Here is a 27305-nt window from a genome sequence, read left to right on the forward strand (position 1 = left end):
TAGATTTTGAAAAATTAGCACAACCCTGAAGTTTCTCCCAACAGACTCTATAACATCAAGATTTACTGTGGTGTGGACAGCAATGTACAAAAACATAATTCAAGATATAGACTTGCTTTTGTTTTTGTTATTCTTTCTTCCTTTCTTTCTTAAGTTGAATCGCGCCACAATTCTGCTGTCATCTTCCTCATCACATATCACATTTATTAATTCTGATTTTATATGATTGTATTGAATGAAAATACCAGAAATACTCACATTTGTGCTGTTTTCCTGTCTGGACATTTTGGTTCGAAGCAGCTACATAACAAACTTTTAGATGCTTAAAAAAGTAATACAATTTAATTAAACTAATGACTTAGCCTAAAACTACACCCTTTAACACTAAAGCAGGACATTTACTGACAAAATAAATACATAAAAAATGAAATTTTAAGACCCTTTGCCATCCAAGATGGACATTAATTGCCTTTTCTTAGATGTTACTCAATGGCGCCATCTGGTGTACATCTGCAAAAGTTACTTCTTTCAATCCTTTCTGAAGACAGCCAGTGCGATAGAGTGGTAAGGAGATTTTTTTTTTTCTGTTATTGACAACAAAATCAAAATCGGCTATTTATAAAAAAAAAAAAAAAAAAAAACAACACTAACATGCTTTGCGGCAAGAATTGTGTTGCCTTAAACACTTGAGTTTCAATTGTTTCAGGAACTATAATTAAAAATGATAAAAACAATCACAAATCAATAAGATATTTTAATTATATAAAAAAAACATACAATTGTCACAAAATTAAAAAAAAGAGCTTAAGATTTCTTAACTGAGAAATACACATGGCATGACTCTTATAAATAACAATAAAATACCAGCTACAGTAATAGAAAGAAGGTTTGGGGCACATAAATCTATAAGATCTCACCATACTCATACATTGTGAATTTTCTAACATTTTTTTAAAACACAACATATAATTGCTTGATTGTACTAAGGGCCGTATTTATTATCTCGGGTTAGGTTTTTGCTTAACAAATGGGCTTCCTGCACCTCATAATTTCAGAAAGTAAATTCAAATTCACAGTATTTCCTTAAAGCCGCTAATCTTGATGCATAAATTATGGTATAGAGCTCTAAAGTAAATAGAAGAAAAGGTTTAACAAGATGGGTAGGCACCACCATTCTCTAAACAACATGCAATAAATCAACATAAAGGAAAGTGTACCAGCCACACTGAGATCAAAGTGATCAGATAAGAGGTATTTAAAGGGGCCACTTGCATTTTTTTCCCTCTAAACTCTATGTTAAAAGAAATTTGAATTATGACACAAAATCATGACTAGAGAAGCTGCTTTGTCGACTGAGGTCGCACACATGTCAGAAGAGGTACGCTTCGTTTCTGTGGCACAGAAAAGAAACTGTAAGGAGGATTTCTTCCTGAGAATGGCTGTTCCACATCAGCTTCGCCGTGATTCTGCGTTGGGTCAATAGTTTGGGCCTTTGCTGTAAGGACCCCTCCTCATCATCCTCCCATAGCACAGGGATGGGTCGCAGATCCCCGGCTCACCCGGAACGCCAGGACTGCCACTTTTGCCCTCTGCTCCACTTTGACCGGGAGGCCCAGGGTTACCTGGAGACCCCGGTTTGCTGTACCCCTGGGGACCAGTTGGACCTGTGAGGATAGAAACAATAAGTCATATAATTTGCTAACGAATATTGTAAAGTAGTCAAGAACAATGGCTATTTAAGATTGTTGAAAGGGTGATTCAAAATATATAGAAAAGGGTGGAACTCCCAGATTGGGAAATAAAAGAATACTTTGATTTTTTAGAAAGACATTTAGACTTTAATTAGAGCTTGTTGTTGAATTGAAAACTGCTTGAAAAAAAAGTCACAAATAAAGTCTGAAAAACTTGACTTTCAGTGAAAGTAAAAACATATTGTTAAGAGTGAGTTTTGCAAAGTATCACGGTTAGTGTTATTTTATTTTATTTTTTACCTGGTGGTCCCGGTGGTCCTTGATCTCCAACCGTGACTCTACCAGGACTCCCCTTCTCACCTTTTAAACCTTCTTCTCCTGCAAACACAAGTGTGAAATTTAGTGTTTTCCACCACAAAAAAGTTCAAATGACAAACGGTCTGTACGACTTTGGTCTTACCTTTAGGCCCATTAATCCCAGGATGTCCCGGCTGACCAGCATGACCCGGCTGACCTCTAGGACCACTGAGTCCAGGAAAACCCCTGTGTCCCTGGGGCCCAGCTGGCCCCGGTGGACCGGGAGAACCCGGCTGGCTGTGACATCTGGTGCAGCCACTCTGCTGGTTGCTCATCCGCAGCAACAAAGGCAGCTCAGCTGAGAGGATTGATGGTTAAAGAGTTAAGAGGGTTTAGAGGTGCAGACACAGCTCATCAGTCAGGGTGGTGCTACTCACTCTGGAGAACATCTCTGCAGATTTGTCGAATGTGATTGTCTGACAGCCCACTCGCCTGTAACACAACAACAGGACCGATTTTTACTCATCAAAAGCTTTTTTTTTTGGTTTGTTTGTATAAAATGCATCAAACTTACAGATCTGCCTTCAGGGCCAGGTGGACCAGGAGGTCCTCCATCCCCCTGTAGACCCCGGGGCCCGGGTGGACCTGATTGTCCTGGTTGTCCAGGCCGTCCTATTTGACCCTCTGGTCCTCTTTGTCCAGAATTGCCTGTTGTCCCTTTCTGGCAAAAATATTCTTAATGTTAGAAATGTTACATGCTATGCAGTTATTTTTATGTATCTGAACATACCTCCCCTTTTAGTCCTATTTGACCAGGTGATCCCTGTTAATAAAAATATTTTAAAAAGTCAGTAAAATTTACATTAAGGCATAAAAATAAAATATAAACAAACACAAACATAGAGCTTTTTGAGTTAGATTTCACAAATCTGACAAAAATGTAATTTAAATACTAAGCTGGTCACTAGGTGGCAGTATTTTAAAAGATATTTAACCTGTTTACATTGTTTATTTTTTGGATTTCAAATTTCTTCTTTTAAGGAGAGCAGATCAACTTTACAAGATGATCAAAAATAAAAAAAACTATAAATATTAAACAAAAATAATTAAACTGATTATTTACTTGTACATAACTTAGTTAAATTTTGATTAATTTAATGTTTTTAAATCACCAAATAAGTATTGTTGAATCATTAATAACTTTATGAGTAACGGTAAGTTTGCTGGTTTTTTTTAACTCACAGTGATGTGGTCGTGTAGTGTTTTCTTTTATATTTATTAATTTTTTTTTCTGGTTTTAATCATTTTATAAGTAAATAATTGTGTATCCTGTTTTTTTATGACAAATGCAATTCTATGTGTCAACATCTTAATTTTGATGTTGTCATTTTAGCGAATAAAGCACATTTATTTATTTTTATGTAATATTCATTATTTTTAGTCATAAGTTTCACCATGGAAAATTATTGTTTCAACGTTTCAAACATTTTTTGAATTTCATGGTACTTGACAGTGACAATAAATTTTTATCTAAAATATCTACAGAACAGCCACAAGTTGCTACATAATATACGTCTTTGAAATTATTATACAAATGAGAGCAATTAACGTTCAATCATTTTTTTTAACCATTGAGTTCACATATCCTGAGGATATCTCCAGGATCGATGAAGTACATGAAGTAACTTTCCCTAAATCCTCTTTTCCTTTGTAAGTTTTTGCAGGTTGGGAAAGCACTAGAGGTATTTATTTAAGTGTTCCAGTTTTTGAGCACACAGCTGTGCAAATCACAGCAGTCATCCACATCTAAATCGGGGACTATGACTCATGAGACTCAAGAGGAACCCCAGATTTACACGGTGAAGTCAAAACTGAGTCTCATGATGGCAGGGATCCCCAAATGCAGGAGACAGATTCATGGACTGGAGCATAATTTAATGACTAAACTTGAACAAGAGAAAAAGGAAAACCTGAACTTGTTGAGCATGAAAGGATAAAAACATGCAGATCTGGTTGTGAGCACAGTTTTGAGGTTGATAAAAGCCCAACTCTGATGACAATTGTGTTTTTGGTGTTTTTAACATTCTTTTGTGGCATTAATCTGTGGATGGAGGGCATATATTAAGAAACAATAAGTTCAAATCATTGTGGATCAGAAGCAAACAAAAAAAGTCCTTTAATACAGATTGTATTTGTGACATATAAAATACACAAGCTCTCCCTGCTCCGAGATCCCAGCAACAGGGAGCCCACAACTCGGATTCAAATTTCCATGAAGTACTGCCACTTTGCAGAAACTATGTCCTGGAGAATGACATTTTTTTTAATCTTGGCTAAAAACTGCATAATCATAGTTACAAGACCACCAGGAATGTTTTTAAAATAGATCGAAAGATGATTGGAGTAACTCTTAAGCTAACAGCTAAGTCGTTCGATTTTTTTTATCATTTGAACATATAAAGTTAACACATTTGAAGTGTATTACTGAATATAACATATGATAATATATGTTTTGTTTTACTTCTGCGGATATTACACTAAATGAAGAGGTATTTAGAGCTTTATTGTTCCTCCAAAAGGCACACGTCAGATTCCTAATTAACACGATGATAAAAAGTTTGATTTATTGTGAGAGTGGGTGATTTTTAGAAGAAGTTTAAACTTATATCCTTATCTTGTGTCTATATAGTTGCTGTTCAGAAGCAAAGTTCTTAAAGTTGCAAAGAAAACCTGCTGCTGCAGAGGGAACTCATTGACACCGGATGTCTTTTATTTTGAAAGGAACTTGTTTATGGTAATTATGTGTATTAAAACACTTTTACAATTCAATTATTATAAATATTCATAAACTACATTTTTATAAATGAATGGCTCAATGGCCACAAAAGAATACATATATATCTATTTTTTTTTTCTAAACAGTTTAGTGGGACTTAGGGCTGGGCGATATGGGAATTTTCATATTGAACCGAACCATTTTAAATTTAGAGGAGGGGGGTCCGGTGACGACGTTTCCAAATCAAAATATATAAACATCGTTACCTTGACATTAAAAATAAAAGTATTTGCGATTATATATTGGTTATTGGTTTACTGAAATAGTGTTTTCTGTTTTGTCCTTTTGTCATCATTCGGGGCCTCCGTCCCCCTCGCTCTCAGTCTGGGCTCCTAGAATCAGCCGCTCCGTAAGAAGAGGAAGCGCGGCTCTTCCGGGGTTTTCTCCCGTGTTATTTAACACGAAAGTTTATCGCAATAGTCTCATTTCACTATCGAAAAAAGGTAATATCGCGATAACGATAATTACCGTTTTATCGCCCAGCCCTAGTGGGACTTTGTACTTCTTGTTGGGTTTTGGTCAAGAAACCTTTCCAAATGGCTCTTTTAGCATTAAAGCCTGGTTTAAACAGTTATAGTTTAACCAATGCCTTTGAATAAAGTTTTTTTTTACTTGTTTTCAGGTGAAACCATCATCAGACAGATGGGGAATTTACAGAAAAAGAACTGACCTGGAGTCCTGGTCGGCCGTGTTCCCCTTGTTCTCCTTTTCTTCCCTGTAAGGTAATTATTGGGTTAACATATGAAGCAGCCTCAGATTGGTGTCAAGGTGTAATTTATCACTTTTATTTAAAGAAAAGGACCAAAAGTTGGGATGCAGTTTGGTAACAAACTAAATTTTCCGAAAAGTTCACCTAAAACCTTTTACCATCAGTTCAATTGTTGACATTTAAAAACACATTTAAAGGATTTGCTTTACTGAAAACATGATTTTTTATGCTAATAAAATGTGCAAATTGAATTAGACAAAAAAAAAACATGGAGAGTGTTGTGTTAAACATTAGGAAACTCTCCCTACAGATCACAACTAGAAACCTGCTTAAATACAAGATACTTGTCATGAAACTGTCTAAAAGCAGGAAGAGTCTTACATCAAACTGACAGAAGGGCAAGAAGCAGCTTAAAGGCAATGTGGTTAGTTTGGACACTCATTTATCTCAAGGTGATAAAAAAAGGCCTCTCAGCTGTAAACTGAGAAACTCACGCTTGAGATTAATTTAGCAAACAAACAAAAAAGAAAATCTGTTTGCTGGCTGTCAAAGTCAGGATTTTCATATTTATACAGATATTAATGCAAAGTGGTTAAAATAATCTGCACAGTGTTGCATGAGATGAAATGACTGCAGCAGCACTGATCCTACGTGTGGAGATGCATTTGAATTCAGTCTCACCATTTCTCCACTTTCACCCGGATTCCCTCTTTGACCCTGAAGAAAATAAAAACACATTTTCAGTTTATGGACAGTTTTGATGAAAAACACTCAGGGTTTTCCTTTCATTAAACTGGGTAAAGAAACCCATTTTTATGACTACATAAAAATCTAAGATAATAAAAAAAATACCTTGCTTCCCTTGAGGCCAGGCATCCCTGGGTGACCCGGCTGGCCTGGTCTTCCTGGTTCCCCGGTACTTCCCTTTAAATTAGCAACAGTGTCAAAAGACAAAGAAACATCAATTTTTAATTAATTTAATGTCAGATACTTAAGCTACATTCTATGTTTTGTTTTTTTTCTTTACCGGAAGGCCAGGTGCTCCTTTTATTCCTGGACTTGCACTTTCACCTTTATTTCCCTTAAAAAGATAAATAACATGTTTTTTTTTATGAAAAAATGCAGGGAAAATCCAAAACTTTATTTGACATTTTTGTGTTAATCATGCATATAATTACTAAAAGATTAATCAGACATTTAAAAATAGAATGTAAAAGACACCATCTGGATTTTAAGTTAAAAATCACTGACAAAAACATGGATCTGGTTGTAATTAAACTCCTCTATAGCTTTTGCACCAGATTATGTGTCTTCTTCTTGACATGAAAAGCTTCAGATGAATGCATAACAATTTGAATGGCAATGCTGACATGTTCAGCAAAATATGTGGGAATCCTCCGCGCTCAACAATCAGCACTATTAAGGGCTGGATTGGGTTTCCGGGTGCAGCTGCGTCTGCAGATCACTGCTCCCTAAGGGGACGGCTCAAACAAGAAAGCAAATTTTGGATTTGTGACAGTTAACAGGACTTCTACCCAACATCTTAGAACAATCTGTAGCCATCTGCAGTGTCTCCACATTACTGCTGCGACAGATGTTAAAGTTTGTGAAGAATTAAAAGGACCCTGACCATGACTTTAGAACAAGTGAATACCTTTGGTCCAGTGTGTCCTCTCAAACCAGGTGTTCCAGGTAAACCCATTTCACCCTGTGAGACACCAAAGATTGATTTGATTCAATTTTTTGAGCATTTTGACAAACTAGAAATAAAAATTGCAGATATTCAGTCTTACAGGAGGTCCAGAAGATCCTTTGAAGCCCTTTAGTCCAGGTTCACCAATGTCCCCCTTGAATGAGAATCACATCAGTCAAACAGTCACATTGTGCGGCTCCAAAAGTGTTGATAAATCTTCTGCATAAATTAAAAAAGATAACCACCTTTTGTCCATTCAGGCCTGCAACTCCTGGTAACCCAGGCAATCCCTGTAAGCAGTAAACCGGATTATACAGAGTTAAAGATGTTCTTTTTTAAAGGAAAAAACAAACTTTTAGCCAAAAACTACCATATTCGGGACATATATTGCTGTCCTGCTCAAAAAAGTGACTTGTATCAGTGGGTTGTGTTCTTAGATTTCATTGTTTGCTGAAAAAATAAAAAAAATTGCTGAAAATTAATTTACAATTCATTTGCTAAGTGATTATCTAAAAAAATATTGGTCGCAATTTAAATTCTTCTAACAAAAGAGTAAAAATGTTCTGAACACATTGAATGGTTTTAAATGTATTTGTGTTTAAGTGAAAGTTTTTGTTTGTTTCCTCTATTTAGGTTTACTTTAAATAAACAGATTTTATCTGGCATGATGTTTGAAGATGTCCTGAAGCTGCTGGCCTCCACTCAAGAACAGCATCTTGTTTCAACTTAAAAAAAAGGAGCGGAGTTGCTTCAGTCTCTTTGCAAATTCCCTTGTTCTTGTGGGGGGAAAAATGGCTCGCAGCCCCCTGGAGGAACTGACTCATCTTTAGTAAACCCATCACAAACTTTTGGACACCACTTTAAATAATGATTAGTGGGATGGCTGCCTGTTTGAAGCAGTTTCCTACTAAGAACCATCTGTGGGAGTACGAGAGCGTTTCCCTGCACGGCTTTTTAGATCATAAATGTAGCCCAAGACTGTTTGTTGCATAACAAGGGTTTCCTGGGATGGACTTCAGGGGAAATACCCCAACTTCCAAGTTCTGTGGTTAGTGCATGATAAGTGTGATGTAGCTAATAATCTACAAATGCATCTGTTTGATGAACCAAACTACCGCTTTGTCCTTTTACCAGCGCAGGGAACATAGTGTTTCAGACAAGAAAATGTATAAAAGTATTTTTATTTTTTTATTTTAACGGTGTTTAAAATGTAATATATTTGTTTGTTGTTCAATTAAAAAGTTACAGTAAATGTAATGATAGCAACTTACAGGTCGTCCTTCCCGTCCATCCGCACCAGGAATCCCTCTGACTCCAGTTTCCCCCTAAAAACAAGTAAAAATCAATCATTTCTCAAGTTATAAACTTCAAGTTGAACTCTTTACAGTGTCGTTTCCTTTAGAGTAATTTCACTGTTGTCAAATGGGAATGGAAAAGTCAACAGGGACACCAGTGAGTTAGTGATTCAGTTTCCATGGTTGTGAAGCATCAACAGCAAAACTTTCAGAACAGTTATTTCCACAAAGAATGAGCACTCATCCAGCTGAATACTGTCAAGTACTGTCAAAACCAAGCTGACCTTCTGACCATCTCTCCCTGGAATTCCATTGTTTCCATCTCTCCCGGGTACCCCCTGAAATCACAAGATCTTAATGTTCACACAAAGCTAAATTTGATCTGGTTTGATTCAGAACGGATTGGAACCTACAGGCTTTCCAGGGAAACCGGGTGAACCAGGAGATCCCGCACTTCCCTTTTCTCCCTGGAAAAAAATAATAAATAAAATCACAGTTTAAACTCATTCAGCAGCTGGATTGATGCCAGTGTGTTTGGGGTGATCTTCCAGATTACCATTTGACCATCCTTTCCAGGTAATCCTGTCATTCCTGCTGATCCCTTTGAGCCCTGGGAAAAGATAAAAATCGAACATTTAGGTTAAACTTAGATATCATCCAAACAAGATGACACTTTGAATTGTTTAAGCCTGTCTAACTTCAAACAACTTAATTTAAAACACTGGTGAGTAATCAAATCCAGTTTACCATTTCTGCATCAGTGTATTTATATTTCTGCACAGTCAACAACACACAGTGTTGTTCTAATTACCTTCTTATGTTAGAGGAGGCTTTAACGTCTCTGTCTTCCCTTTAATTGTGATCTCAGATGTACTGACTTGTGAGGGACGTCTTGTTTGGCTAAATTTCTTCATCTTAAAAACCCAAATATCTAATTTCTCTATTATATCTCGACTGTTTTTGAAGTTAAGCTGCAAGAAGAAAAGTGCTTAAAAAAAGGTAAGCAATGCTCCTCAATGTCAGAAGTCATACAGCCTTGTAGTTTTGTGCCATTGACCTGCATTTATTTTTAAAGTCAATGATTAGTATCTTTAAGATCAACGTTTTTCAGGTTTTTTTTTTAACCAGGGTACACTTTTTTGTTGATAAAAAACCATAAGACACACCACCAACTGAGCATATAAAAATAAAAAAAAAAATACAATCTGTATGAAAATGATATACAGTCATTCTAATAAAGTGGCTTGAACGACTTGGATGAATCAGAATATTTTATCTTGGTATGTATCCCTGAATGGCCCACTAGTATACAGCAGCACACTGGTTGAAATACACTGTCTGAGACCATTGACTGTATAATCGCTGGATGGCCCCCCTCATGTGTTCCAAAGAGGAAGTACCCACTGGTTTGAAGAAGGTCATAATCCCATAGACTTCCACTGAGAAATGGACAGTTATTTCTCAGTCATTTTATTTGTCACAATTTAACCATTCTTGCTCTGATATCTTCTTCTTAACATGTTCTTTGTAATCCTAATTTTTTTTAAGATATTTTTTCTTTACTGCAAGTTGTACAAGTTATAAACTGACCTATAAGATGCCTCAGTAAAGTATGTGGTGCTGGGCCCACCTCGAATGTTTGATTGACAGCTCCTTCTATGCCACCTTTAGTAGAAAAGGTATGGCACATGTGTCAAAGTCAAGACCCCGGGGCAAGATCCGGCCCGCCAGGTAATTATATACGGCCCGCCAGATCGTTTTATTTTATTGTTATTAACAGCCCAATGTTATATTGCTCTGGTAACATTTCGAAGCAAAACTAAAATTTTGGAGGCTGAGAGATCAGTTATAATGAAACTATGGCTCTCTTTTTGGAACACACGGCTTTTTACGCCATTTGGTTTATTTAGAAGATTTGGTTTATTTCTAATTTTTATAATTTTGACAAAATATATATTTTATGGAGAGTAAAATATTTAAAGTTATTTACGCTTTCAGTTGATTTATTCTGAAATAATATTCCTGCCTATTTTTAATCATATTTATGTGGAAAAGTTTTGCATTCAAAGTTTTAAGAATTTAGTTTTAGATTTTCAATAAATGTTTATCTTGTTTGGCCCTCGACCTAAGGTATGTTTTGGATTTTGACCCTAGTGTACGATTGACACTGCTGGGGTATGGACTTCAAACAAGTTTACTCATGAACACATTACTCCAGTTTTAAAATCGCTGCATTGGCTCCCTGTGCGTTTCAGGATTGATTTTAAGATTCTTTTAATGGTTTATAAATGTTTTTATGGTCTTGGGCCTTCTTATTTAAGTGATCTTCTTTTAAAGTATGAACCCTCGCGGACCCTGAGGTCCTCCGGTACCGGCCTGTTAGTTGTTCCTAAGGTGAGGACCAAAACACATGGTGAGGCTTCGTTCTACCATTACGGTCCTCGCCTCTGGAACAGCCTGCCGGAGAGTCTCAGAGCTGCAGAGACCGTAGAGGTTTTTAAGAAGAGACTCAAGACTCACCTTTTTAATGCTGCTTTTAGTTGACCTTATGTCCCTATTTATTTGTTTTAGTAGTTTACTTATATGTTATTATTTTTATATATTATGTTATTTATTATTTTATTTTATTTTGTGAATGTATTAATATTTTCAACAATATTTTATGTCTCTTATTTAAACATTTTACTATGATTTTAACCCCAGTGTTTCCTGTGGGTTCTATCATATCAGGGCTTGTCTTCTTGGTCTGGGGTCGTTGCCGTGGTTCTCGCCCTGCTGGAGCGGCTGGAGTCCTGCACTGCAGCCTCACAGCTGTGGAGTGGACTCCGCTGCTGTCCCGGTCTGGGTGGGCGCCATGGCGATGTTCCTTTGACTGAGCTGGTCCCTGGTATGATAGAATCCTCAATACTGTTTCCTCACAGCAGAGCCAAGCCTTAAGTTTATTTTACAATTCTCATTTATAAGTCATTTTTATAAATATTCATTGTGTGTGGTATCATGAGTTGTATGTGTTGGGGGGTGGGGGTGGGGTGGGGGGGAGTGAAGATTTTCTTTTTGTATATGTTTTTGTTTTTAATGTAAAGCGCTTCGAGCTGCGCGAAGTATGAGAAGCGCTTTTTTATAAATAAAATTTGATTGATTGATTGATGATTGGCGACAGTAGTTGCCCTAGAAACGGGACTCAGATCGGCTCGAACCAATCACTGTTGTCTGGCTCCAAATGGTGACTGAATTAGCTTCATTTCGCTGGAGCCGAGGTTAGGCATTTTCTAAGGGTGATGTCAAAATCTTGATATGACCAGTAAAATAATACATGTTGATGTCTGAGACTAAAAGGAGATTTGCTGTTGGTCACTTTATGGAGTTCCAGACCAAACCAAATACATTGGACCATTATTTTTAACTTGTTTTCATTTTTGAGAATCCTACTACAAAACTTAATTGAGGTCTTCATCAATCATAATTTACAATATTAATTTATAAACATTTTGATGATATACAGTTGCTGAACTATCAGTTTTAAAGAATCTCCACTTGGGTTGAAAGATAAACTAGGCTTTCCAAACTCTTACTGAGAAACCAGTTTTTCTAGATTAATGCAGTGACTGGGGTGATGCACAATGTTCTGACATTTTCTAACGATATGCGAAATAACCCCCTTTCTCCAAAAAATTAAAATAAAGATGCAACTGTGAAATCAGAAAATGTTAATTGATTTTAATACTTTGTTTACTGTCCTGTGGCCTTCATGGTCTCCAGCAAAAATCTTCTATCCCTTAGTATAGAACCTGTGTTTTGTTTCTCTCTCCCCGAGGATTTGACTTTATATTCTTAACACATGGCCTTTCAGGTGATTGATGTAACCATGTTTGAATGTGAGGCTGATGCTTCTAGCAGGAACTTCCTGAAAATCCCAATCTGATCCCATAAAACCTCAATAGGTAAATGTGTTTTTGTACTTTAATACCATCACTCTGGTTTTTAAAAGTGTCCTTTAGAAATGCAGAGATTGTACTGACCTTTCAGATATGAACTATTCTAGAACATTCTTTAACTAAATCTAAATGTAAAAATAGGCATAAAAATGAAGTGATTAATAGGACCTTCTCTCCTGGCTGTCCGGGCCGTCCTGGCAATCCTGGTGAACCTCTTTCACCCTGAAATAACAGATCTGCATTAAAATGTACTCGATCAGATCCAAAGCATCTCATCTGCCACAAATATGCTTTCCTACCGAGACACCTGGCGCCCCTTGTCCACCTTTATATCCATCTGCTCCACGTGGGCCCTGAACAATGACATCCCCCAAATCAGCTTTAAACTGCCTGCATTTGGAAATGATTACTTAAGTAAACATGGCGTATCAGCAGTTTTTTAGCTTTACCTGTATTCCTGGTGAACCTGGCAGCCCTGGGCTTCCTCTAGCGCCAGGGATACCCTTCAAATTTAACCAAAGAGACACACAGCTGATTAAACAATTGATTCTGCTCGACTGTGTGCATGCTCCTGAAAGGATTCAAGGCTGTGGGTGGGTTCGTCCTCTGAGGTTTTAATCATGCAGCAGAACATGTGGTTTGCTTTGGAATGGTTTTCGTCTCAAGGAATCACTGCCAATGTTACTATAATAGGGAATGTTTTTTATTTACTCCTGCGAAAAGTCCCTACATAGACATTTTCCTCCTTATATGTTTACAAAAAAATCCTAACCTCATTGCATGATCAAAGGATAAAGTGGATCCTCTTATTATTTTTTCCATTGTGACTCTTGTTGCCAGTGATGTACTGTATGTTTGCATTGTGAACTCTGTAGTACTCACAGGCTTACCATCAGCGCCAGCAGGTCCAGGCTGGCCAGGCATACCAGCGTTACCTCGTTCACCCTAAAGAAAGATTCAATTAGGGACTCAATCCCATCTGACTTTAATAGCTGCTTGTTTACTGCAAACAAAAAGCAGCACTGTTCATCTATGCAAAAACAACAAAGGTCAGGACATGGCTCCTATAAATGTGGATTTAATTTATCTATAAACGATGCTGAGTGAGCTATTTTATCTAGTATACAATGTGCTTGTGGGACCATATGGAACATCTGCAAGCCAGCAATGCTTTAAGCATTTTAAGATCTATTGTGAAGAATTTGTTCAACCTTATTAACAAAAACATGGGTAAAATCATGTAAAATTTCCTTTGTTACTACTTTTTTCCCCCTCCTTTGTTTTTCAATCCAATTTTTCTGTGAGTTCTTTGTGTAAATACTTTTATTACCAGGGCTGTTGTTCTGCTGTTGATCCGCTCTGTGATTAATAAAGACAAACATGGAGGTTTTATTTCCTTGGTAGGTAATTTTCCATTGTAGCTGATGTTTGTTCTATGCAGTGGCCTGGTCTGTTGCAATATCACAGCCTCGTCCAATACTAACTTTAGTTTAAGTTTGCAAACCACAGTTTGCATGATTACATACACATGATTTGTTTTATAATGTCAACCTAATTTTATTGCATTTTGAGAAACAAGAGCACAGAAACCAATAAAAAAAGAAAGACTTCCTTTTAAAACAGGGGAAATATGAACTTCCTGGCAGTGCAGGCAGTTGAATTTGACTGTTTTGTAGAGCCCAACCTCATGTTTTCCTCTTATATTCCCATACATCTCAGCTTTTGAAGACTTTTGCCAATTTAAAAAAAAAAAAGTATTAAATCTGTTTTTCAAAACAGAAGCTTTTTGGTAGAAACTCTAATAAAACATTCAGTGTTGACCATTTTTGTATCACTAACTATAGGATTTTTACTTTCTAAAATGTATTATTTTAGGCAATCTTCCACTATAAATTTTTAATGTTACTTTCTTACAACTATATTTTGTTCTTGTTTTGACTAACTACTAGTAGATGAAATGTGGGTAAACGTTTGGTAAACATTTGACATATGACTTGAATGTACCAAAAGCTCAAAGCTGAAGTAAGACTTACAAATAGGATAACAGGAGTGGATCGACAAATTTTATATTTTCATGGCATTGTTAGCAGAAAAACATTCTTATCAGAAATTAAATAAACTTGAAAGACAAGATTAAAACATTTTGGAAACCTGACCTTCAACCCTGGAGGTCCAGAAGGTCCAGGAGGACAAGCACAGGGTTCTCGAGTTGGCTCTACGTAATCCAGACTGTCGATGCACTGGGAAGAAAAGACAAAGGTTGATGTTACTGTGAAAAAAATGACTGTAATGTTAATGTCTAATCTTTAGCTATAAGAAACAAAAATATTTTTATATTTTCTAAGTCACTAATAACAAACAGAACAATATTGTTGTTTTATTTAAAAAAAAATGTTTCCTAACTTTACAGTACTCCACTTTCCATGCACTGTCTTCTTGTATTAAATAATGATTTTATTTTTATTCTTTCTGATAAATGTATTTTTAATTGAAACGCTGCTCTTATTTGAGTTTTATTTTGTCACACATGAACCAAACTTAACTTTTTAGGCACAAAAAGGTGGCAAAAGGTGCAGCCAGTTTAAGAATGAGACCACAAGAAAATACTTGAAGTTGAGCATCTGGATTTAAAATTTTCTTCCTTGAAGAAAGTAGATTTTAAGTCCAGATGTCATCACTCAACTTCAAGGCAATGTCACCTGGATGAATGAGAACCTTCATGACACACAGGAAGTGGACTACACCATGGGTGGTGACATAAGATTAATGCAGCTTTTTTCCCATTGTTTGTGCATATTTAACCCTAAATATCTTAAAATGGGCTCATCAACCACTTTAAATATTCCCAACTGTATCATTGGGATCAGGTCTTTTTGGGGGTTAAATGTTTTGCTGTCTTTTTTGTTTTTGTTAGTTGTTTGATTGCTGATTATGGTGCAATGAAATAACCAGCTCAGTGGGCTTGTAGTAGAGTGTCTGCCCTGTACTGGAAGGTCGTGATGAAGCCTCCCTGCTTGACACACAGCAATAAGGGATTAGATTGGGGGTTTAAACCACTAAATGGTTCCCAAGCACGATTGTGTCTGCATCTTACCACTCCCTCAAGGGATTAGTCCAACCCAGAGAACAGATTTCATACACCAGGCTGTGTAACTGCTAATGGGACTTTAACTTCAGGTAACGTCAATCTTTTTAAAGGACTCTATTTTTTTTTCCGTTGTCTTCAATTTTAGACTTAAAAAATGTTAAACAGTAGAAAAACGATACCACAAAAGGGGAGCCGTCATATAGCGAGGAACATTGTAACTGACTCTAAAAAGGCTTCTTCTGCTTAAAAGACCACTTTATTTTTACAAGTTTGTATCTGATGTATCTGTAGCCAGAAACTTTGTATTATTTTTCATTTTTCGATGTCCCTTTAGGAGCTCCATAGCTCCGTCCTTCAGGCAATATTGAAAAATAGTTGGAAAAAAATAAGCAAAATACATCTCTTGACAATTTGCTGGTTTATGAATTTATTTGTTGATTTGTACATTTACTTATTTTATTTTTCACATGATGCATTTTTTGAACAAGGTCTAAAGAGGGATGTATTTTTATTGGTTTCTCTAAGCATAAGTTGTAGTGCATCACACCTGTATTGTCAGTTGCCAGTGGTTGCAAACCTGCTACTAATTACCACTAATATCTACTAACAATCACGGTTTCAGTGTCAAAATTAAGAATTTGAAGAAAACAATAAATGATGAAGTGTAGGATTTATTGTAGCATCTCACAATGGTAGCATAAACGTTTTGCTATTCTTTTCAAATCCATTCATAGTGTTTCCTTGGAGCTTTTTATTAAGATGAAGGTTACTGTGGCAACTTAGAAGAATGATTATGAACACAAAAGTGAATTTCCTCCATTTAAGTATTAAAATGCATTCTTAAAAATATATGGCAATCTCCCAGATAATAGTAATGAATCCAAAGCTATGAAAATAGTGCACGTAGTGACTTGTATGATGTGATGGAAGTTCTTAAAAAACATTATGCCCTCTGCTTTTCTATGCATTAAAAGTTGTGAGTTTGATGGTTTGCTGCATAAAAACATATACTTCAACTCTTTCTTGATTCTGAAAGCTAAAGAACCATTGCGTCCCATGCATGGGAAGGTGAGGTGTTAACTGATTGAGATGCTTGGCTGCACTTATGAAGCACAAAAGGGAAACAGATGTGGTTGAATAAAGCAAAAAAGGCAGAAGAAAAGAAAATATTTCGTGTGCTAGAAAAAAAAAAGGCAGAGACAAAAAGATACTTACAACTCCAGGTATTTCGCAAGCAGTCTCTCTTTTATTCTGCTCAGGGTCACAGTAGATGCGCAGTTTTTGAATTTCAAACTGAAAGAAATTTTAAAACATTGTGAGAAAACCAGCAGCCTGACACTGTAGATTAATGGGCGACATTTAAGCTGTTTTTAAATAAAGAAATCTTATAAAATTGTTATTCAATACGTACTTTTTCTTAAATGAAATTCATGCAAAAAAAATTTTGATGATGCCAAATATTGAGTATTATAAATTGTTCACAAAGTTCTCTAACCCTTCATAAAGACTCCTCATAATTACAAACATATTTTTGACATTTCACAATATTGTTTTCTTTTATGCTACAAACAAATATACTTGTAGTGAAGAGTTTTGTTTATAAACCAGAGGTTACTTCGTTCACTTTATTCCACTGATCTGCATGTTTCTGCCAGCCCGCTGTAATGACTTCCATATGGATCTAGAGCCAAGCCAAGTGTTGTTTTGTCATAAACAGTGTTACATCACGCTGTTTATTTAACAGTTTTGCTGCAAAAAAGTAATTCTTTCTTCCATAAAACCATAATTATGTGTGCATTGAATGTTCTACTGTATTTTCAGGGATATATTTACCCTGATATGCAGGAAACTTCTCCCTATATCATCAGTTTGTCAATTATACAAATGCAAATGCAGCATTTTTTTTGTCACTGAATTCTTTCAGTTGAGACAAATAAAGCAGCCATTAATAAGCCTTGTGGATAAAAGTGTTTGTCTCAGCCAAAATGTAATATACACAGTTAAACTTGTCTCTGAGGAGCAGCAATAAACTGTGTGGTATTGTTTGATCTAATTTAAATCATGGATCTGGGACCAACTAACATGTTTTTAATGAGTTTGGGGTTGTTGATGCTGATAGACTTACTGGCACTGTTGTTTCCTTTCGAACATATTTTCCAACTTGGGTTTTTCCATTGATAAAAATGCCAACAGAGGGCTCCAGTGGCAGGGTTTCGATTTCCAGATCGTCCACATAAAGAGTGACATCCTCTTCAGTGACCAACAGTTTCATCTGGTGCCATTTCTCATCAAAAAGCTTCTAATGTTAAAAAAAAAAAAAAAAAATGTCAGCATTAGTAGTTTTGCTTCTTGACCTGATAAAAACCAATAAAACTGCATTTCTAGGAGCAAAACAGCACATAAAAACCGAGATTGGTGTGCCTCCGTGTTTTAAAGAGATTGTTTATTGGAGAAATTGTGGCACAATAATTATCAGATGGGTTCTGTTTTTGAAAGTGGTTCTGTTGTGTTTGCTCTAAAGATATTCAAAGAGAATATTCAAATCAAGCAAAACAATAAAACATTATGACATTTTTAGATTATTTGCAAGTTGGATGGTAGTGAAGTCACAGAAATTAAACTCCAATCAATGCTAGGCTTCCTTATTATTAACTATTTTGTTCCAGATCTCGCGAATCATTGCAAATTCTGTAATCTTAGTCCAAAAACAGACTTTGATGACTTTAGCTGAAGCATTTACTGGAATAAAGTGATATGTGATACCAAGTGATGAAGATCAACAAATAGCAACACAATCAGAAATTTTACTACAGAATAGTTTGGTCACAGAACACATCTTATTAAAACATACTGTCCTAGAAAGGAAGTTTTTTTCTTTGACATTTATGAAGCACATAAACCATAACTGCAAAACATTTTTTTAAGTTTTATGGCTTAACAACTTAACCCCTCCCTTTGCTGTTCATGGTTAAGGATTGTGGTGTATTGCCAAGGCCAGACAGCAATATTACACAATGGTTTTTCCTGTCAGAGCCACCGGGGGGCTCTGTGAGTTTAAAAAGTTTGGTCTTCATAAATAATACAATAAGATACAATCAATCAAAGTCAACATCAGCACAGACGGGAACGTTTTATGGGGATGTTGCAGGATTTTTTTCTTATAAGCTGTTGTATCTTTTGTCCAACTATTTATGAAAATGTGTTCCAGTGAGGTCTGCAGGCCCTTCCAGGGAAAAGTAAATTCCAAAAGCTACCAAGATGCAGATTTAAATGTTTTAAAATATCTTTGGTTTTGTTCTCCAGAACTGATTGCTTGCAGTCATTCCTGTTTTTGATTTTTTTTTAAAGCCAAGTAAAAATTTAGACTTGTATTAAAATGTTGATTTTACGAGACACATTTTGAGGAATGAAAGTGACTTTTGTTCATTTTTTGGTAACTTACCATTGCTGTCTGTTTTGAAAATGTGACGGTTTGAGTCTCAGTGGGTGCCTTGCTGGTTGTGGTGAACATGACGGTGCGAGCCCCACCGTTCAGAGTCACAGCCATCTGAGGTTTACCATCAAGTGTCTGTATCCTCCACAGATCCCACTCCTCCACAGCTACCGATCCTTTGTATTTGAGGGTGGCCACAAAGACGTACGATGGAGGCAGACCATCGGGGAACAAAGATCTGAAAAATGTCAGTTAAAGTTGAAGTCTCATTAGTTGGTGTGTGAAATTTGTTCTCTTCATTTGACCCATCCCCTGGGGGAGTGGTGAGCTGCAGACAAAGCCACGCTCGGGAACCATTTGCTGGTTTAATCTCCCAATCCAACCTCTTAATGCCGAGTGTCAAGCAGGGATTTGAATTCCCAACCTTCCAATCGCAGGGCAGACACTCTACCACAAGGCCACTGAGCAGGTATTGGTCCCCCGACCGGGAATTGAACCCACACCGTGGCAGTGAAAAGGTACCACTGAATTCACTAATATATGTTCAGAAATGAAGTATATCGAAGGTTACCGTGTTGCTTCACTCAAGTCAACGGGAGTTGTCACTTCAAATGCGTTGGTGCCATAAAACGTCCCTCGTGTCTTCTTGGCCTTTTTGGCCAAATTTAAATACATTAGTAGATCAAAGCCTTTTTCCTCCCGAGAATTTACAGGAATTCTGGCTGGACAAACTGTCTCTGTAACAAACAAACACATTGATTTAGAATAGCTCTGGAAGAAAGAGGACAGTCAAGCAAGAAGGAACTGCTTACCTTCACACAGTTTTTGCCGTATGACCTGTATAATCCGTGAAATAGCTTTGTAGTCTTTAACAGAAAAAACGTACGTAGACGATGGCTTGTTGGCAATGTTCCTTAGTTCAGACTCCTCTGTTTCTGAACCGACGCCGATCGCGAACAGAATTACTCCTTTGTTCCTTGCTGCTTCTGCTACTTTGAAGACTTCATCTTGAGACTTGCCATCTGTGAGGACCACAGCAATCCTAGAAACACCCTGTGGGCCTCGTTCAGAAAGCCCAAACAGTTTGTCTGTTGCAAACTTTATTGCGGTCCCTGTCCTTGTGTTTCCTCCCATATATTGAATTGACTCCATGGCTGTGATGAGGTCTCTGTTTGTAGAGTACTTTCCCAAAGGTATCTCTAAAAGGGGGTCATCGCTGTACTGGACTACTCCAACCTGGGTAAATTTCTGTCCAATGTTGAAGCTAGTTGTTATGTTGACAAGCCACCCTTTCACTATTTCAAAATTAACATCTTGAACACTCCATGATCCGTCCACAATGAAGACTAAATCACACGGTGCTGTCCTGCAACCTGGAAACAGAAAGTTAAATCTGAACTTTATCAAATTATTAATGAAATGCATGGTTGATACAAGTCAACTTGGATACATTTTATTGTTTTTATCAACATTAGGCACACATTTGTGCGAGAAGGATTAAAAAACACATGGACTCTTACTTCTCAAATCTTCATCTTGAGCCACACTAAACATATGAAGAAGCATGAGACACATGCATGTTAAGACATTACGTATAGATGACACTTTGTAATCCATCATGCTGTGGTATTGATTCCCAACTGTGCACCTACAGAAACAGAGAAAAGCCAAAATGGGAAATAGCTGGATAAATGTTAGAAGATAAAAATAAACAACATATGGTAAAAGAGGGTGAACAGTGTTTTGGGTTACATAACCAAAAACTGGTTCTGCGTTATCACTTGTCAATATGTGAAAGGTAAAACCATTGACTGTATAAGAGACCTGGACTCCGTGACTCCTCCCCACTGGTGTTCCAAACAGGAAGTGCCCGTGAGCTTCAAGAAGCCAAAATCTTATTGAGTTCTTTTGACAAATAAACAGCTATAACTCATTATTTTGTCAGAATTAATCACTTTTGCTCTACTACTATTTTTAATCTGTTCTTGCTAATCCTAATGTTTTTTCAGGAACTTTTTTATGTAGTTATAAACGGACTAATCAGCTCACATTTGACTGGTGAGAGTGGTTAATATGGAAATGATGTCTCAGACTGATTTGGACCAATCACTGCTCATTGATGTCATCCAACATGGTGGCGTCTGTATTGCAAAAAAAGACAACTTGACTGCTTTTATTTTGTCGGAGATTAAAGTAAGCCATGTTTTATTTGTAAAGTCATACTCACTCAGTCCAGTTCTCCTATACAGTCAAACAAAAAGTCATCAAGATTCAAACATTTAACTTTTTAAGGATCATCTACAGATCCTGGCTAAGTATTTTATGGTGATCCTCAGAAATCCAACTGAACAAGTATTTCATATTCTCATGAACATTTTGTAGAACTTAAGCAAGAACTGGATTCAGTACCTACAAAAATTCATATAAAATCAATTTAAAAAATGCAAACTGGTCAATATCGTTTTCATATGTGATCAAAAATATCTAAATGTAAAAAAGATGGCTGAGGAATGAATACTTGAGGTCAGAAACATTGCTGTAATGTGAAATGGAAAGGAGCTCTGAGGATAAAGACATCAAATCCTAAAAGCACCTATGTACGGCAATTTCAGATTTTGTTGTTTAAACATGAAACATCAGAGACAAAGAAGATAGAATTGTTATAGTGAATTAGCATTAATTTAAATTAACTGTAAATTGAATACCTTTATATTTCTTTATCATGGGCTATGTCCGAATTCCTACAATAATCTCTAACTACAAAAAAACTATATAATGAGGGACTATTTAGTGTCCTGGATTTTAAAAGTAATTTGGACACCATCCTCGTTAGTTTTCCTTATTTTTTTTAAACAGTTGATTATGAAGTCACCGATTTCAGGAAGTGAAAATCTAATCAATATGAACATTTTACGATGTCTATTTATGACTCCACTGTGTTCTAGTGATTAAAATGTGGATTGTTATTAAAACATTACATTTAAACAAATTTTTTTCTCACATTTTTTTTAAATGCAATGCATTGTAGTCTGTATTATTGGCCAATGTTGTGAGGATTGATGCACAGTGGATTTTCGCAAAGACTTCTGGTACTCATTCTTGGAATTGTAGACTCAAAGAGCCTACAATCTATAGAAATTTACTACAATCATTGCAAAATATATTCCTTTTTGGATGCTGATGTTGCAGAGGGCTGTGAGACGCATCAGTCCAAATTACTCCAGATGAGGGGAATGAATCTGGCACAGCGTAATTCAACTCAAATCTTTGTGCCAAACAAACGCCCCCATCGCAATCATGTGGCTGACCACACAAAAAGAAATCTGATAAAGGTGATTATCTTGAACAACTTTGTAATGACTTACAAGGACAGATGGGTCCGATCTACGCCAGAGAAACATCCCACTCACTAAAGTGCAGACTCTCACTTTTTGATTACTTTTAATCTGTTTTTCATCTACTTCATCTTTAATAATCCCACTGGGACATCAGTAGCAAATCCCACCTTCTTTGCTTACATTAGCTTCCTACTTCTCCTCACTTCCCTACTATGTCAAGAGATTCCCCAGAAAGTTATATTTCAATTGCTTGCACAAATATTACTCCTACAACTCATCACCTTCTCAACTCCCCCTCAAAGCCCTCCACCACCATCATACACTTTCATTTTCCTCTCATGACGCCTCCACCACATCCTCAAATGTCACTGTCAGCTTTACATAATACCCAACTCATAGAAACTCTAGCCACATTTACTATAAAAACAGAACCCTCCGTTTCCTGTTGAATTATCAGCTGTTTCCTCAAATTTCTGCCTGTTCTTTGGCTTGAATGCCCAAAACAGCCTCGCTCCAACATTTTTTCTCCCTTATGGATAAAACCAATTGCAATACCTTTCTTTCCACTAGAACACAAAGTGGTTTTAACATGTGCCTGCCATGTGCCGCTGAAGCACACAGCTGTGTCACAAGGTGTGCCATTCTTGGTGTAAGATTATTTGTCTTCCAGTCAGAATGTTTCAAAATGTTGGCAAGTCTGAACATGAGGGGATCCAACATTTTAGAGCAGTCCCACTCAAAAACTCAAGTAATTAGCTTCCAATTTCCTATAATACTTTTGCAGCTCCTTAGCTTTTCAGGCAGTCCATCAAAATGTTTCATATTATTTTATACTTTAGTTAGGTTTGGGGAAACAAAACACAATCAATGGACAACAAATACTTTGACTGACAGAGTTTAATGTTTTCTCTTTAAATGTCAAATGAAATTCATGTACATTTTCCATTGTCATAGGTGACAGTGCATGAATAGAATCAGTTTCAAGTTTTTTTCCCTACATTTCAAACTGCCCATAAAGGATCTTCCTTATGTTTCTGTTTTGTGACCTGATATCTCATTTTAGGATTCAATTTTTACACAAAAAAATTTTCTGATTTAAAAAAAAAAATCTGTTTTTCAGTATGACTTTGCAAGAATCTCAACCAAAACACCTTAACTGTTTTCTTTTAAGTCTTGATTTCTCCAGAGAACATTCCGATCCTCCAAAGTCATGAAATCTTAGACTATGATAATCCTAATAAGCCACAGGGGACGGAGGATTTAGCCGTTTTAGCGTTCACTTGGAAACACATTAGTGTCTTTGCTGTTGTGCATAGAAGGAGCAACAACACAACTTCTTGGATTGTACAGATCCACCAACGGATGTTTGAAGAAAACCAGCTCGCAGTGGATGCGGTTTATTTTTTGATCTAAACAGAAACCTGGGTCTTACAAGTTTATCTACACAAATACATGGAGGAAAGTTTTGTAAACAAAAACAGTGAATCTCATATCAGGGAATGCTTTTTCTGCCAAGGAGTTTGTGGAAAAAATAAATTATGTATATGAAATTCAAATATTATAAATGTGTTAGGATGTAACAATTGACTTTTCCAAAAGTTTTTCAAACCTCAAATATTGGGTCACAGTTTTGTTTCAGTTCAATTTATGACTTGTGTATTACAAAACAACAATAAAATTGGAACATTTATTTTTGACTGCAGTCAAATGAGCCGCCGTTCACATTTCCGTGGTCACATCAAGAAGCTTTGTGGAGTCTTGCAGAGATTTTCCAGCGTTCTCAGCCCTGGTACCGTAAGTGCATGATACTCACAAACAAATCCAGTGACGGCTGATTTGAGCATGGAAATGTGAACGGTGGCTCATTTGACTGCAGTCAATGGGAAGACGCCATCTTCTCTTCTCCAGAACCTGAACTAGACATGCTAGCTGGGCCAGATGAGGGTTTAGTGCATGTGCAGCAGAGCTGTCGTGATGTAAAGAAGATCATTAATTCAAACGGAGCCCATCTGACAGTTTGATTGACAGCGATTTAAAAGGAGAAATACTGCAAAATGCAAAAATTAAATAATTTCTTATTACATTTGTTCTCTTTTATTAGAAAAATGCCACACATACATGTTAAAAACTCATAAAACATGATTTTCATAGGAGAGGAACTTTGAAAGAACTTCTAGATGTGTTGCACATATCTTTATATCTGCGCGTATTCTTTGTCTTGTGTATAAAATCATAGTCATTGGTAAAGAATTAATTTTGTTCTAATAGCTAATAAAGTGACATCATACCCAAGACAAATACAAGGCGATGGTGTGGGTTACAAAAGCTTAACCTGGCGAGACTGAGGGGCAATTTGAGCTATGCATGTGAGAAATCACACATAAAACTCACACTGTCTCGAACATAAAACTTGGTTTTCAAAGTGCTTTGATTTTACTGCAACTAAACTGGGGTCAGACATCTTGACATGACTGAATTTTTCCACCATGTACACTCTGCATGAAAGTAATACAGTCGGAGGGGGTGTCAAGCTGTTGTAGAAATGTAAGCCGTTCTCCCCAGAATTTTTCCCCACTGGACAGCTGGAGGAGCTTGTTGGAAAACCCCCTCACTGGCAGCATCCAGCTGCAAGGATGCATATCCTCTCCACTGACTTTCTCCAAACTAGTATTTCTGCACTTCTGCCTGAGCCACATGGAATTAATTTATGGCATTAGACTGTGAAATTCCAGCAGAGAACATTGACCAGAAGCATAAAGTCCCCTTGATAGAAATTAGTCTTCATTAAATAATTCAGATGCTACTTTTCTGATGCTGTCTTTCATAAGAAACATGGAAAGACAACAAAATTTACGGATGTGTCTCATGATCGTGCATAACTGCAGTCATCCCTGGATTTATAGGTCAGCACAGATTTGTTGTTTAAGCAGTTATTGGTTACTGACTGACAGAAGAGCAATGGTGGAACATCCATTCAATCTGAAAAAAAGATGGAAAAGGCTCTACTTATAACTTCCACATGACATTCTTTTTGGGTTGTAGGTTGAAACACTGAGCCTTTTCAGATTTATGTGAGATTTAGTTTAGTGGCAAGGGAGTTCCAGCTGCAGATGTTGTTCAGGAAGCTGGTGAACAAACGATTTCTCACATTTCCCAAGATAAAACTGCTGTTGAGTCATCAATCAGATTAAATGAATGTTCTGGACAAAAATAGGCTTAACATGCTTTTAATCTAAAAGAAACCCAAATTGTCCATTATTTTTAGCACAAAAAATACAACAAACATTCCTATTTTTATCTTTTCTTTTGTATTTCTCACAAGGAGCCTAATTATGATTGAACTCTAAAAGTTAAATATATCGACCTGGCAAGATAAAACCGTTCCCATCCAGAAACAACAACTGCTGATCAACACTCACGGCGTTTGCCAAGATTTTGGGGGAGTTGTTCCAGCCAAATTCTTTTAGCCTCAATGCAAAGCCAAGTGCTATGCATTGTTCTCCACAGAAACCTGTCCAGTTAAATAATGTTTTATAATGCATTCTCTGTGGGATATTTTTTTTGTTTCCAAGACTTTTCAGCCTGCATGTTCTCCATCAGTAATAAAAGTTTCCTCAAATGTCTCAAAAATCATTGGTATTGACATTATGTCTGTGAAACACCTGTATACACCTGTATGTGTAAAATTGTATATGAGTTACTGTTTCGCAGCATGATTGTATGGTAAAAATGTGTTATATTTACAAAAAGTAAAAGAAAAATTGAAAGTAAAAGTATTTATCATGTTCACAATTATTTTTTAAAAATTTAACTTAATTATAGAAGATATGCAAGAAAATTTCAAATATTTCTCAATATATTTAGACTGTTTTGCAATGTCTGACTTACTCAACAACCAGTAACACTTTAACAGTCTTATTTTTACTTTACAGTGACAACTAAATGACTGTCAGCCCAAAGTGATCAACAATTGCTTTTCATCACCTGGCATAATATTATGTTTAAGCAAACAATGTATAAGCAGATATGTAAAAAAATAAAAAATAAAATGAAGATAATGCAAAAAGATTTACCAGAGAGTGTCCAAGTCTTTGCAGCAATTCCCATTGATCCTTTCATTGACAGCAACACAGCCTTGCGTTTGGAAAGTGGCTTTGGGGAGTAGTGTGCATGTTTCTTAGCTGAATGAAAGTCTGCCCTTGTCTCTCTCTGTGTCTCAACTGCTTCTGTCCTTCTTCCTCTCCACCCACACCCCCTAACCCCTTCACTTTTTTTTTATTGGCCCTCAGCCACACTGTTACAATGGGTGGAAAGAGCAGCAGATAAGGGGAGCGTGGAAATGGTTAAACAGTCCGTCCCATCTCTCAGAGTCCAAAAGGAAAATAATTATAATGACCAAACCTTTTTCATGGTCTTCTGGGATTTGGATCGGGACTGGGTTGATCGAGGGCAAAGCAGAGAACATGGAGTTTTTTGGATGAGAGACAGACACATGATCAGCAGATAACTTTCTCCATTCTGGGGCGCACAACTGTACTACTTCATGGTGCATTCAACAGAATTGAAAGTGCTGAGCTGTGAGCTCCTCCTGAATTAACGGCATTGTGACATTTAGAGAAACAGCAGCTTGTGTTTTGCAGAACAAGGTGTGAGGAGCTACTGTGGTGCTATTTCTGCACAGACAGCTGGAAATCATTAGAAATGCAGAACTGCAGCTGCTATCTGTGGAGTTGGCTGGATTCAGTTTTATCCTCTCTAACAAGTTTTATCATGTTTTTAGTTAGTGGCTGCCAGTAATACATTTTCGAACAACAGCCAGGGAATATGGACGCTTTATAAAGGCAGCAGAAAGAATGTGTGTGTTTTGAAAAGTGCACAAATATGTAAGTTCATGCCTCCAAAAATGTGGAATAACATTATAGTTAAAAAAAAAAGTTTTTTTTGTGCAAAAAGCAGGAAATCTATGTTTATTAGGTTACGCTCTCTGACT

General features: G+C 36.6%; 1 protein-coding gene across 1 annotated transcript; it reads right to left on the minus strand.

Annotated features, from left to right (window-relative positions):
• Positions 1-109: 109 nt before the first annotated feature.
• col21a1 (collagen, type XXI, alpha 1) lies at positions 110-27105 on the minus strand. The gene is made up of 29 exons (XM_024297866.2): positions 26389-27105; positions 20498-20625; positions 19790-20350; positions 19549-19714; positions 18987-19215; positions 17670-17843; positions 16760-16837; positions 14613-14696; positions 13339-13401; positions 12906-12959; positions 12756-12809; positions 12625-12678; positions 9078-9131; positions 8935-8988; positions 8806-8859; positions 8498-8551; positions 7472-7516; positions 7327-7380; positions 7188-7241; positions 6561-6614; positions 6386-6457; positions 6215-6250; positions 5495-5539; positions 2779-2811; positions 2563-2709; positions 2426-2480; positions 2152-2346; positions 1992-2069; positions 110-1664 (listed from the first exon to the last, which is right to left on the minus strand). The coding sequence occupies exons 2-29, from the start codon at positions 20595-20597 to the stop codon at positions 1477-1479; spliced, it is 2889 nt and encodes a 962-aa protein (XP_024153634.1). The 5' UTR covers positions 20598-20625; positions 26389-27105; the 3' UTR covers positions 110-1476.
• Between the last annotated feature and the right edge of the window lie 200 nt (positions 27106-27305).

This window comes from Oryzias melastigma, linkage group LG15 (assembly GCF_002922805.2).
Source record: "Oryzias melastigma strain HK-1 linkage group LG15, ASM292280v2, whole genome shotgun sequence".
NCBI lineage: Eukaryota > Metazoa > Chordata > Actinopteri > Beloniformes > Adrianichthyidae > Oryzias > Oryzias melastigma.

Excerpts from the sequence above, each read along its gene's own strand:
- col21a1 (XM_024297866.2), bottom strand. The coding sequence starts at position 20,597 with ATGATGGATTACAAAGTGTCATCTATACGTAATGTCTTAACATGCATG. Across the intron at positions 19,216-19,548 it reads GACTTGAGTGAAGCAACACG|ATCTTTGTTCCCCGATGGTC; the intron begins GTAACCTTCGAT and ends GACATTTTTCAG. Across the intron at positions 7,242-7,326 it reads AAGGATCTTCTGGACCTCCT|GGTGAAATGGGTTTACCTGG; the intron begins GTAAGACTGAAT and ends GGTGTCTCACAG.